Source organism: Lytechinus pictus, chromosome 4 (genome assembly GCF_037042905.1).
Source record: "Lytechinus pictus isolate F3 Inbred chromosome 4, Lp3.0, whole genome shotgun sequence".
NCBI lineage: Eukaryota > Metazoa > Echinodermata > Echinoidea > Temnopleuroida > Toxopneustidae > Lytechinus > Lytechinus pictus.
The window spans coordinates 10,086,513-10,101,438 of NC_087248.1; the positions used below are offsets into that span (position 1 = coordinate 10,086,513).

The following is a 14,926-nucleotide window of genomic DNA, read 5'->3' on the forward strand; positions in this document are numbered from 1 at the left end:
ATTCGTCTACTGCCAACTCGTCCACTCACCACATGGTCTAATTTCATTTAGTCTGATGCCATTCCTTCCATCAACATTTCATCTAAAAAGCATTTGGTCCATTAACCATTTGGTCCAATCATCAATTCGGCTAATCATAATTTCTTCTATGACCATTTCGTCTCATAACCAGTTGGTCTAATATCCATTTCATTTTTATTCATTTTGCACGATTTAACACTTAGTCCTATTTGACCAAATGGTATATTGAATAAATGGCCATCGGACAAACTGGTTATTAGATGGAATGGCAATAGACTAAATGAGAGTAGACCATGTGGTGAGTGGACAAACTGATGGTAGACCAAATGATAGTAGACGAGTTGGCAATTGGATGAATTGGCATTAGACAAATTGAAAATAAACCCCCCCCCCCTGGAATTACTATCTACTCATCCAATCCTTATCTGTCAATGATTTCTCCATCTCAGCCCCTGTTTCAGCTGCTATCGTTAATCCCATGTTCGCATGTTCCCTCCTAATGTGATTCATTATACCATTAAAGTAACAAGCCCTCCTCTGTGATACCAGTAGGATGCACACGTATCCCACAGTGCATTGCAACGGCTACGCGACGTCTTGGTAGGACAAACATGTTTTCACCTCAAATTCACCCTTCGCTCCTCTTTAAAGGTATTGCTTAACTTTGTGAGCAGCCGATTTAAAAAATTCTCAAACCAAGATGAAACATTTGTACAAGTGCATGTATTAGAACTAATAAACTCTGAAAACAACCATTATTGAGAATGAAAAGCTAAAACTACAAGGCAAACCCCGATTTTGTAAATAGGCGTCTTATAGACACCTAAATAGTACACATAAGTGTATGGGATGAAATTAAGATGGTGTTTTCGGTCACTTTATATTTCAATTTTTGAAGCACTAAATAATTATTTTCGAACGCAATTTTTTCTGGGCTTCATTTTTGTAACATATCACAGACACAGGTGACAAGTGTGAACTTCTAGCTCAGATTTTTTAAAAGTCAAACCAATGTTAACCAATCACTTTAACCCTTTTTCATATCATGATTTTGCGTAGTAATCAGAAGATATCATTGCATGGGCATCAGATCACTTGTCTTGGCTCCTTTTAAAGTTCCTTTCTATAAATTGAGATTCATATTCACGAATAAGTAAAGAATTTTGAAAACAAAAAGCAATCAAAAGAATAATCACTTGAAACGTTCATTATACATATCTAACCGTATGACCCCTAGCTCATTGCATTCTATTTATTCCTGTCTATTGGTTTATTTTGCCTCAATCAACAACTAAGTTTCAATCAGAGAACCAATTACTTTTAAGTCGTCTTCTACGGACCTGGTAATGAGAATTAATGCCATACCTTTAAGCTGCATTACTGCTAAGCTAGTCACTCACAAATGCCCCTACTCCCATGACAAAAGGAGAAAAGAATCGCAATCAAACTAATTAAACTAAAATATACTCGCAACAACTTGATTTTTAGCAAATTAGAATCACACAAATGGGACTTGCAATTGATATTTGAGAGAGGCATTCTGCAGCAGGCCCTAATGCACCCATCGTTTTACCAGCGGAGGTTTCGCACCCCTTCAAGTTCACTGGCACAACATGATGCAGAACATCATCCTCACACCTTCATCATCCAGTTCAAATTGTTTCATGATATCACTGCTCTTCTGCCTACTCCTAACAGAGGGTGTCGATTATGAAACTGTCCTTCACACCTAGCAGATCTAATATTTTCTCTTTGCTTTTGATTGTCTGGAAAACACCTGATGCATCAGCATGTTGTTGTCTAGACTTTACTTTGAACTTGATACCAGGATGAAAATGCACAGTTTGCATGCAGGTGAGAACATTTTTCATTCAACCACCACCCCCACCCCAAAAATATTTTTTTCAACCGAAGAATAGTAGACACTTTCTGTTTATGCCAATCAGCATCATAGAATAAAAAAGAAAGGGAGAACTGCTGTACCAAATTATTTTCCAAAGTAAGATGAAAAATTCAATTTTGGTCTCTCAAGCAAGAATTTGATGAAGAGTTATACCAGATTGATTTCGATAAACTGTGATGATGGTGCATGAGTGATTTGGTTTGGATAATTCTAGACAGAGCTGACTTAAAATTATTCCAAGCAATCAATCACAGAAACGTCTGAAGCTCTGAAGCAGATGTGTTAGAATTTGAACTTTACAAAGAGTTCAAGCACTTTTAGTGCTAAGTAGGATATTATTAATTAGTTGACTGTCGTAAAATACATGTGTACAGAGTTATTTCTTAACAGGTTATTAAGTGGGGACGTAGCAGATGTCCACACGGTGTCTTAGGACAAATCCTCAGGGGGTAATACTGTCTGCATCAACACCTACAACTGCTCAATGATGAGCTGGACCAACGGGAGCCTTGTGCATCAAGTTGTATTAAGAGACTAAAGACAGATGCCAAACGAGGCATGAGAAGAGACGATAAAGTCCCCGGTTCCGCTGAAAATCAACTCCTTGAACAAATTGGAGGCTGTCCCTTGATGACCGTTTCTTGGCCAATTTATGAATGGAGTCGCTTCCCCTAGTAGCGAAGGGAAGAGCAACATTAGTAACGATTAGGAAGGCTAAATGTATAATGGTCCTTATGGTCGAAGCTTGTGTCAGGGTAATTCTTGTATAATGAACTTGGCACCTTGCCGTTGGGGACGGATGATGTTTTTGTGAGGAACTGTAGAGCTATTGTTTGTCTAGCTTCTTCCGTTTAAGCCGGACGATGATGAGGTGACAATTAAGAAAGAACAAATTTAGGAAGGAAGAAGGAGTGGCTTTAGGGTTACCTTAGACCGAGGGTGTAGCTTCCTCTAGCTCTCTGACTCTCCCGGACCACGTAGCTGCCTTCTCCTCCATTTGTAAGCAACCTATCCGCCTCTTCCCGGGAGATCGCGCCATGGAATCTGCAAGAAGAAGAAGAGATTATGAAGGCGAAGAGCCAAGCTGACACGTAGGCTAGGATTTCATCTGAGGAAGTAATAGATTTTAAGGATGGTCAGCCTCCTGAGGCCTCTGGGATTGGAGGCAACTTGTTTGTAGATGGACCGATTAATGATCCCAGTGGGATTTAAACCTAATCACTCATCAATTTAGACATTCATTTACATTCAGCATGTTTACTTGCCCGTTCTTATCATCATATCATACAGCAGCAGCAGCAAATTCATGATTTCTCATTTGTTTTGGCAGGATGTGACTGATTAGCATAATAATTACTCAATTTGCAATACTGCTGCGGGCATGTCACTTTTGTCCAAAATTATGATTATTTTGCTTATAAATTCATAAATTATGAGGATTCAAAAGAAAAAAATTTAAAAAAGAAATAATTTTGAAACAAACTGCATTTACAAATTCTAACTGGAAGGTGATACTGAAAAAAATTTGCCAAACTAAATTAAAAAATAACGCAAAGACCACAAAACTACATTAAAACATGAGTATGCAGGATATTAGAAAATCAACAGAAGGCCTCTTAACAAGGAATAAAATCATTCCTTCCTGGGGACCATCTTTGGAGTGTCAGGGTTATATTAAGTGAAGGTTCTTTCTATTAAAACGATACCCCTTAATCTTAATGGACACATTAGTCACTTACAGTTGTCTAATTCAAATTGGACACCCCTATGTCCATCAACAAACCATTAACAAGGTTATTGGCTAATTACATCATGTAAAGCTTCCTCTATGAGTACATTCTTCTGTTTTCAAGTTAATTATACTATTTATTATACTAATTATATGTAAGCTTGGTTTCATGGGCCCCTGATTAAAGAATGGCTGAGGCAAAGTATAAAGGAAGGATCCTTAAGGCCTCACAACCCATAAACAAATTGAACCTAAAATTGCTATACTGTAATGGCTAACCTAAAACAGTCCCTCTATCACCTTTCTATCATATCTCTTTCTACTTCACTGTGTTTCCATGCATCTGAGTATATTTTCAATTTTTATTCCTAGGTTTGCTCAGTTGTCATGGTTTAAAATCTGTAAGTGGCTTTGAATAAAACCGTCATATATTTTTTGATGAATGTGATTAATCTAGTTGGGTTACGTGTATGAGATTGGCTTCATCAACCCACACATTCAATTCATTTTCTTTATCATTTTTATTTGAAGCATAACAGTTGGGATGCTATCTTTCCTAAAATAACCTCAAAATCAATTTATTTAAACTCCTGAAAATTATCCTGAAAACTAAACAGGTGCAGAAGTAGGGCCACCTGCAAGTGCACCTTTATTTCTTCCAACTATGACTCTGCTGGTGTTTTAGCAAGTAAAAGAGTCATTATCATTTGAAATGATTGGGCAATCTTCGTTGATATCGTGAAGATGCAGAATACTCTCGAATCCTGAGCAAAGTGTTCTGAAGTTTTGAAAAGTTAATCAATCTTTTCCTTCCTTTATGAACCTGACACTCAGGGTGCGAGAGAGAGATAAACAGAAGACAGCAGGAGAAAAGGGAAGACAGAGAGAGAGTGAAAGGAACAGAGATGGGAAGAGGAAAAAGAAGGAGAGAAATAAAAAAAAAAGTGCGAAAGACAAGTGATGCAAGTCCAGATAAAACACTCTTAAAGGAGAATGAAACCCTTGAAACCAGCTGAATCCATATCAAAGAGAAAAATCAAAGAAACATATTGTTGAAAGTTTGAGGAAGATTGAATGAATAATAAGAAAGTTATGAGCATTTAAATATTGAGATCACTAGTGCCATGTAGATCCTCCCATCGGCAATGCGACCAAGATCTGTGATATCACACACGTACAACTCCCTCATTACTCTAGTACTTATTTCACTTATATTCTCACTTTTATAGAGTCTATCACAAGGTGAGGTGTTCTCTTTATGAAATGACAAGTACAGAGGTTTCACAACATTATACCATTGATGAATCGTTTGTCATATGATTAGAATAAGCAAAAAGAGATGTTTTGGGGTATATTTTCAGTGTCCAAATGGGAGAGTTGTACGTGTGTGACATCACAGAACTTGGTCGCATTGCCAATGGGAGGATCTCCATAGCATTAGTGATCTCGACATTCAAATGCTCATAACTCTTTTATTGCTAGTCCTATTTTACTAAAAGTTTTGTTGATCTTATTCTTTGATTTTTCTGCTTTCACAAAAGCTAACTTGCTCCAAGAGTTTCATTCTCCTTTAAGTGCCCCAACCCTAATTGTGATCAAAGGTTGTGATAACTACACGTTATCAATAATTGCAGAATCGATATGTTTTTCCTTTCTTATATTCTACATCCATGATATTATCATTTAATTTTCAGGAGTATTATCAAGTCATTTCCCCAATCACAGTCTCCCCTTATTGTTCCCTCTGGAGCTAAGATTATGTAGTCCTTCTTTATAGTCGATGATGTCATCCTTTCATACTCGACCCAATAATACCAACGGGGAGACCGGGTGGTATTTTTTTTTTTACAGATTTGTAACAAATGAAAATGACAACATTCATGCCATACAACTTCATTGATTCTAGTTTTAGTGTTATGAAATAACACAATGACTACTGAAAATCTGCAATTCCCACAGGATTTGGAAAGTGAGAACTCAGACATCAAGTTAAGGAATACAGAGCACTATTAAACAGATAAAGTCTACTGGTCAAATATGATGCTCTACTTTCTTAGGTGGTGATGGGGAATGTATAGACATGTATCTATTATGGTACTATATATACAAGCAATCCCATAATGTTTTTAATATCTTTTCTACATACTTCATTATATGTAAACATAATAGATATAATCATTAGAAAGAATGAAGGGTTTGTTTAAAATGTTGACATTCTGAATGTGCAATAGGAAAGAGGCAAAGGTGGGGCCGCTTTTTTACGTATTTTACCAAAACAAGTTCTTTTAAATTGCCCCCCTCGATGCTGGATATTAAACTCTTGTTTGCTGGAAATTACATAAGGAAATACCTACTGTGCGATGGTACAGCCCTTCTATGCGGAACCTAATAGGATCAGTTCAAGCATATTAGACCCTCTTGTGCCGTTAAAATAAACCTTTTAAAAGTGCAATGAAACCTTGGCATGTATTTTTACTAATATACATGTAGTGGAAGCTATAGCTGCATTAATTTTAAAATTGTCGTTAATTTCAAATTGCTGTATTCTTTAAGATGAATGATTATGCCACGTATAATTTATATTGGGTCTTCTGATATATTGCTTTTGTTTTGTCGTTACTTGTAAAAAATATGTAAACTAAAGTCAAATTCAAATTCATATTGGATTTCAAATACATTATTCGTATTTGGTTTCATAAAACCATTTGCTGAAATCTAGGGTCTCAAAGACCCCACCCCTATAAAAATATATAAATGACAAAATAAAAGATATGAATTTGCACTTCCCATGATAGGACAGTAGGGAAAGGAAAAAATAAGAATAAATCGATATCAAAAGGATGAGGATCACAAACAAAATAATTACAAAAAAAATGGGAATCAAGAGAAAAAAAAAATTTGTGAATCATTCAAGTTCTGTGCCTTGAGCATCGAAACAACTTAGAATTAGCACTTCACACTCATTCATACAACTACAGTGCATTACTGTTATCGTTATAAATTTTTATCAAGAATGTTGAATAATGAATTGAACATTTATTGATTTCAATATAAATACTTACTCATCTCCATAATGTGGTGGTCCATAGACCCCTATTGATTGACATGGAATTAATCTAGGCTTGGGTGCTTCTAGCTGAAGATGGTATACTGAAAGACACAAACAACAGAGAAAATATAATAGGTAAAATGACATGAATATGATATACATTTACAGTGAGTAATGTAAATACAAAGAAAATAGTAGAGGTAGTTTACATTTTTATGAATAAATCTCACCTAAGCATCAATGGTAATCTGGTAGCCATATCAAATGAATGAGAATAAGAAGAAAGCTGATATTGAATAATCATAATCAAAGAATGCTAAAATATTCTTAACATACTTTTATTCATTATTTATGACAGAGGAACATTTCATTTTCATAACGCAAGAAATACGACAATTTATTAAAATGTTTATCACTGCACTACACAATACATTAATTTTGGATTCTCATTTTTTTAAACATTTAAGAAATTCACTTTAATTTGAAAGAAAAATCCGATTACATAATTATGTTTGAATGGATACAATTCTCAATCATTTTGTTAGAAGCTATATTGTTTGGTCTTCATGCCTTCTCACAGTTTTTTTTTATATTTTAGTGCATTTTTCATATTTTTTCCCCAATTTGTGCTGTAATATTGATATGCACCATACAGAAAAGAGGTCTTACCATAAAAAAAGACATTTAAATCTAAGGACTTGGACATGTATTAAATATAGTGCTGTAACGGGTGGATAAATTGCATACAACATTTACCAAACTAATTTTGTTCCACAGATGAAAGTACACTCACAGACACATGAACAAATTCATGGATTAGCTATCCTCAGAAGCTTGTCTGAATAATTCAATATTTTGGCCTATTTTTAAAGCAAAAGGACTTCTGAAAAACTGTTTTGCTCGAGTTATCCAAGTCGAAGAAGAGCTTATCTCCTTCCCCGCACACACCCATGATAAATCCACTCTTGTCGCTTCGTAGAACAATTTGATTAACCCCTAGCTTTCCTGACTTTGCCTTGCTTACTCTCTCACAGCAACAAATCCTTGTGAAATTCATCTCTTTCTCATGAAATCGTGTTTTTCATATTCCAAGCACATGTCCATAAATATGCCACAACTAAATCATGTTTTTCATATTCCATGCTCATGTTCATAAATATACCACAACTAAATCATGTTTTTCATATTCCATGCTCATGTTCATAAATATACCACAACTAAATCGTGTTTTTCATATTCCATGCTCACGTTCATAAATATACCACAACTAAAGTGAAAAGAGATAGTGATCCTAATTCGACCCTGATCTGACAGTGACAGCAAAGTGTTAAACATTTAGTTTAAATAAATATTCATTGGTAAAATTTAACTTTTTATTTAAAAAAAAAAATAAAAGCCCATATCACTCTGGAGGATCACTCAAAAGGATAAATCAACAAATGAGTGGTGGAATCACGGGATTAGCTGAGAGTAATAACACATCCTTCCAGGGCGGGATCAGGAGGTTACACCTTTTACATCATCTCTAACTAACTACCTGGCAGAATCTAAGATCAAGTTCAAGAAACTAAACCGGCTCTTGATGTTTATTACAAAGAATTCAGATACCACAGCCCCCGAGGGAAAAATTAACTTATCGCTTACGACAAAATGCCTCTGCAAGAAACCCGACACATTAATCTATCACTACCACAAGTTGAACGGCCACGCTTTCGTTACGACCGAGCGGAGAAGAAAAATAGCGGGGAGGATGCACGGTAATTGGGAGGGCTGTTCGGAACGGCAGTGTAGGAACGGCGTCAAAACATAATGGCTAATGAAAGAAAACAGATATTTTCCAATAAATGCCCCCTGAATATTATTTCTTTTGATTTATGGCATGCACGGAAGAAATCAGGTGATGACAGGATATCAATAAGTGGTATAAACCAGAAATAAGTCATTTCAACACTTGCCTGCCTATATATATTGAGAGTAAAAGATAATACTTATTACATTAATATTCTCTAAATGCAGAATTGTTTATGGTGGTAAATATTTCGTGCACAATCATTGCACACAAGCTGTTTTTTTTTTCTTCTTTGCTCTAGGCCCCGTTGCATAAGAGTACATATGGTAACTTTGCAATCCAATGGTAACTGCAATGGGAACGATGATCAACACCCAATCAAAATCAGGATTCCATGAAAGTTACCATGCAATGATCGCAAAGTTACCATAATGGTAACTAATATGCAACTGGACCCTGGTGTGATAGAAGACAATTTATCATTACAATTGTTTAACCCAATAGTTTGTCAAGATAAAGTATGGATCCATGGGAGGGGTAGCCCTTTGCACCAATTTGGCACTGGCTAAATCAATTCCCCTTTTCAGAGTGAGACCCTTCCTCCAATTATTTTTCTTCTTTGCAGAAATTCACCCATTGTTTAAAAAGACAATTTTTTAAATAACATTCCACCCTTTGTGAAAACTGATGACAGAAGTTGGGAATAAAGTTTATTAAAGAGGTTTTTTAATTGAATTAAAACAAATACAACAAATGCATTGCTGTTATACCATCCATCACCCAAAAGCTGGAAATTGTGTACCCATATTAGGCATCCATTTACTAGTGGGTATAGAGTGGCAAATGCAGATAAATGCATTACTACACATGTATTGAAGTGCTGGTAATTTCAGTTTATCACTTAATTGTATAGACAATAACAAATTAACAATGTCTTCTTTTTGTTTTACTATAATAAGTAATGAATGTGAAAAGGGAGTAGCCTAGATAGGCCATTGGCCTTTTGTTACTCCCTAACATCCCATTCATTATTTTATGTTTCTTGTTATTTTTCATCTGAATTGTACAACTGTCATTGTTGTTTTTATTTCATTGCATTAATTCACCATGCATGTATTGTACCCTGTTTTTTTAAGAGATGTGAAATAAATGAATTTGAATGATAAGAATATGTTGTAATGGATTATTTTGCTATCATGAAATCCCAGCCAAACTTAAGAATGATTGCATATTAAACCCATTCTCCAGCATGGAATGTGCTCAAAATTTTGGAATGTAATCTTTGTACCTTTTTTGAAATGCGAGTTCCACTAAATTTGTAAACTTGGTGTTCGAATTATCTTTTCGAAAACTAAATATGTAGACCTACTGAGGGGAAATAAATATTCTCAAATGTATCATTCATATTTTCACTAAGAATCAATCAGATATAAACGATGAAAACAAAACATATGACTTTTTAAAGATACATATTTGGTACTTCAATGTAATTCACATTAATTGATTATTTTCCAAACCTTCAAATGCTTTAAATCTATCACTAAACTTAATGATTGTTTATACACGTACATTTCTTTAAAAACTAATACTGAAAAGGAAACTATTCTTTCCATTACCACTGCTCTCTCAATCAAGAATTTCATTAATAAAAAAGTAACATAACAGTTAACTAACATACATAATTCGGGTGATTTTTTTCTATGAATGAATCATGACACATTTGAGTGAAACAGTATATTTATGAATGAATGCAAAAGTTGGTCTGCATTGAAATTAAGAACAGTAGTGCATTAGAAGGGCAAATTATAAGCTTTATGGATACATATACTAAAAAGAGGGAAACATTTTTTTCTTAAATCATTCTTTACCCTCAGGGTCATTATTAAGAAAGTGAAAATTATACTTCAACTTGACTCTATGCAGTAAAGGGTAACATTTCCATGTTGAAGATTCTCTATTTAATATTGGAGTGGGCAGAGCAAAGACAACTCAAATACCCGTCCTAATCTATCTGGAGCCTAACGTTCAGAGCTGACAGCCAATCACTCGCCGAGACTTCCCCGATACCCCAAACCTCAAGCCCGGGAATTAAACAGAGAAATGAGCTACCCAGATTAGAACTGTCCGTATCTGAGTCGAACATGCAGATCTCTCGCCGAACTCTCCCTACCCTTTCGATGACATCACCTAGTTGAGGAAATTTGCTGAACTTGCTCCGAGAAAATTGAATTTCCAAACTGACTTTGGAAAGAGGGATTTGTATATGTCGATGCCTTGATTAGTAAATCTAATAATATATTCAGAAAACAAATTAGTTATCAAACTTAAAGGGGATATTCTAAGCCTTTGGATTATCAATATCAGTATTACACAAAGAGATGCAATCACGTTTTTAGAACTACAGGCTATCTCTTTCATTTTTCATGACAAAAGAAGTGTAGAATAATTGGATGATATTGTCAGTAATGCAAGAATTATGGAATAGACATAAAAACAAATCTGATACATTTTTGGTTTACATCCACATAATTCCCAGTGGTTTCAATTTATCCTATTTTGATAAACTAATGTATCGTGCCTTGCCCATACTGTCTGCACTGCAGTTTAAAGGAAAGTAAAGCCGATCATATGCATTTTGATAATAATTGATATCGTGTTCAATAAATTCAAAATTATAGAAGAGCATATTCACGGAAGCCAAGACAAAGACTGTCTAAATGACAACTCCTTCAAGTACCTCAACTAAGAACTAAGACGCATGGCGAAAGGTCCTTCTCCTACAGTGCCCCCACCCTTCGGAACTCCCTCCCCAGTACTCTCCAATCACAAAATAATCCTGGACTTTTCAATTCCCAACTTAAAACATTTCTTTTTAATGAAGCATTCAAATAGACCATTCCCTATACTTATTACCTATGCCATTATGTAATTGATTAATGTTGATGTTGTTTAAGTGTTATTCTAAGTAATTCCTTATGTTGTATGATTTTATTTCTGTAAAGTGCATTGAGAGTTCTTGCAGGTCTGAAATGTGCTATACATGTAGAAGAACTACATTATTATTATGCACATTTCTATGTTATACTAGGGATAACATTAAAGCTTAAAGCTTAAGTTTTAGTAAATCCCCCTAAAAGCGAATATCAATATTCCATTTCATTACTAGATTATATCAATTCATGTGCACTGAAACGGTTGTTGTGTGAAGGATGTAAACTAAAAACATGTTCTTTTGAGAAATTTTCCAATTTTACATCAGATTTTAATTTGATCAGGTGCCCAATCAATCTGCACATTTTTTGTCTTGTTTGTATTTCAGGATATGTAATCTTTGTCAGTAGCTATGTATAATACTAAATATGCAAAATAGGTGCACAAATGGACACTTTAAATAAAAATAGAAACCCTACCAAGAAGAGAGGGCACTAGAAAAATTCAAATTCACATCCCAACTGCCAGATGAATGCCATATTTAAATTCTAATTGGTCAAAAGTCCATTCAATGACCATTACGTTTTTGTAATATTGTAACATTCGATGACACATTACTGACTGTTTAGCAAAGCTGAAGACAGTCTTTAAACATGGTTGCAGAGTAATAATTGAAAACTTCAACAAACTATTCTTAGATGACAGTAGTTACTTGATTTCAGCAATGCTGCAAATTTGTATCACATAAAGGTTTTTATCACCCATTTATTCTTGTACAAATTGCTTAATATCACACCTGCATTCTTTTGGCAGAATAAAAAAAATAATGAAAAAAAGCTTAACAGATTTTCTTCCAAACCTTTGATATATATGCATTATTTATTTTTATAATGCATGATGAAAATATAGCAATGTTTCATTTTAAGAATCTTCTAAATCCAGCTCTGTGGTAATCAAACAACCATTTATTACAAATTTTGAAGATAAATTTTGAAAATATATTTGTATGAAAACATAATCAAGCTAGTGTTTAGTGTTTAGTTCATGTTCATCATGTTTCATATTTTGCACAACAGACAATGGTTAAAATGAAGTTTGGCCACCAGAATAAATACTAATGAAATTATCTATAGATTCTTGAACATTATGATAGGAATCAAATTTTTATGAATAAAATACAGGAAAAGGAACAAGAACAATTATCTCCACAGAACAATATGATGAGGTGCTCAATCAAACATCAATCTGTAACTAATGAACAAGCTACAGCACCAGAACAGGCCCTTGTTGCCATGTTGGAAAAACTTTACACAAATCCAGCTTTTTATCACAACAGATGCATAAAATCATCATTGGAGATTTCTATTCCATTCATCATATTTCTTTTTTTTTTTATTAATAATACAACAGCAGCTAAGCCTAATACAAAGTTTAAAAGTGACTAATCATTTCATTTCCCAAACTTGAAAATCCACAAGTCTGCAATGAACATTTTCTAAAAATTTGCTGGTTGAAAATTAGAAGTTATTTGTGTTTCAAAGATATTTTGTTGTCATTTTTTCCTTGATATTATCACATTATTCATCTGATCAAATTAAAGTTTGTTAAATGTTTTTTTTCTTAAAATCTCTGTAAAGAAAATGGTTTTCTTGTAATTTGCATTGTTCCAACAAAAAATTCATGTCACAATAAAGAATGTCTAGAATACTTTAAGATCACATGCATCAATCTTACATTTCTGTTTGACTTGATTCCTTTTCTTGGTCATGGTCAGGTAGTCTTTCACCTCATGAAGATAGGTGAGTGTGTTGCTACGGAAACGATTCCCATCAAACTCCAGAGGGGGCGGTGGGTTGGTGTACTCCGGGCTGGGCGGTTGGTAGAATGGTGGTGGACTGGATGGAGGGCTGTAGGAGGGTGGGTCAATCATGGGTTGTCTGGGATGGGTGCTGACCATACCCCACAGGGGCGGTGGTGGTATAAAGGGCACCTGAGGGGTATAGCTGTTGAGACTCTCAAAGAGTTTAGCCTTCTCCGAATCCAGTGGGATGATGAGAGGCCCATCTTTGTTATCATCAAATGGAAGCTTCTCCTTCTCTGGTTTCTTCTCCGGGATGATGTACGGTGAGTTATCAAGGAAAGATGTCTCAATCATGATGTGCTTGGTCCTGCTTGAGTATTGCGGCGAGTTTTGACCTTCGACCGGTCCCCGATTCTTGTCAGGAGATTCCGTAGGCTTTGTTCTGTTCTGGTAACGTTGGATTCTTCTTGATTTTGTAATATCCAGAAGGTCTGTGAATTTGAAAGGAGGTGGGGTAACTCCGGTCGTGTTGGTGTCTATTGTTTTCAGTTCAACCGTCTTTACCTCCTCTTCACTCTCTTTTCCCAAATTCTTTTCAGCATCTCTGTTGTCAATGTTAGTCACTCTGATGCATGGTGAGTTGACCTTTGTCTCAATGTTTTCCTCACAGACTTTCTCCTTTTCCTCCTTTCTTTTCTTCTGCCTCTCCAATGGCACTGGCTTTGTCTTTTTGGGAATATTCTCAATGTCCTTTGTCCCAGTCTTTGACAGTTCTGGCAGGTAGGACTGCCTGGACAGAAAAGCAATGATATCACCAAAGTCCGCAACCTTTGGGAAGTACTTAAGTTGAGCATTGCCAGTGGGCTTAATTGCCTGGTCATGCCTGGACAATAACTTAATACTTGGACAACTAGATAATGAATTTGTAACATCCTTCATATTAGCGGTGTCACCAGTCCGCTGTGACCGCAGGGTCGCCATGGACACACACGTTGGATGGACCATCTTGGGTTTGTCTCTATCACCCGGCTTGCTGATCAAGAACCAAGTCTCTGACAATTTGAGGCTGCTGCTCTCAACGAAACAAGATTTGAGAATGTGAATGACACACCAGGGTGTCTGCTGGGCTCTCTCTGGTCTGAGTGATAGATGAGAAGTTGAGTAGCAGTCATGAGGTTACAAGCAGTTGTACTGTACCAGATCGTGTGGCTAATTTAGAGCGCCGCATTCGCACTACTGCCTGTCCATGCTAGTCTCAAAACCAGCCTTGCTGACCTCTTTCTAGCTTCTGACCAGTATCCACAGTAATAAGAAAAATAAACGCAACTTCATGGAAAGCTCCTTTATCTTAACAGACTTTTAACCGATCCCGATAATTGATAAATCCAATATCGACCGGTAGCCTGTTCTTGCTCAAACAACTTTCAGGAAAATTCACCCACTTTGTTACCCCCCTTAGTTTCAAATCCTCTTTATATACACATGTCACAGTCTCATCAACGAGACTAATTCACGACTTGGTGAAGGGGATTGCTCTTTCCTTCATCCAGGGTGCAATATTCAGGGATGGGCTCAAAATCTCATCCCCCCCCATACAGCACGTTGCTGCTGTTGCACCCCTCATAATCCCAGGTCTACCTCTGATTATCTACCCCAAACACTCCCCGTAGACTGATTGCTCTCGATCACTGCTGCTGGGATAA

The 14,926-nt window shown here is 35.7% G+C and overlaps 1 protein-coding gene across 2 annotated transcripts; it reads right to left on the minus strand.

Moving 5' to 3' along the window:
• Positions 1-206: 206 nt before the first annotated feature.
• LOC129257482 (mediator of RNA polymerase II transcription subunit 1.1-like) lies at positions 207-14,671 on the minus strand. Of its 2 annotated transcripts, XM_054895814.2 has the most exons (3): positions 13,157-14,671; positions 6,716-6,803; positions 207-2,968 (listed from the first exon to the last, which is right to left on the minus strand). In XM_054895814.2, the coding sequence occupies exons 1-3, from the start codon at positions 14,226-14,228 to the stop codon at positions 2,848-2,850; spliced, it is 1,281 nt and encodes a 426-aa protein (XP_054751789.1). In that variant the 5' UTR covers positions 14,229-14,671; the 3' UTR covers positions 207-2,847. The 2 variants fall into 2 exon arrangements, 1 of the variants encoding a protein (XP_054751789.1); XR_010293443.1 differs by lacking the exons at positions 207-2,968; positions 6,716-6,803 and adding an exon at positions 8,786-11,215 and having other exon boundaries at positions 11,562-14,671.
• Positions 14,672-14,926: the final 255 nt, after the last annotated feature.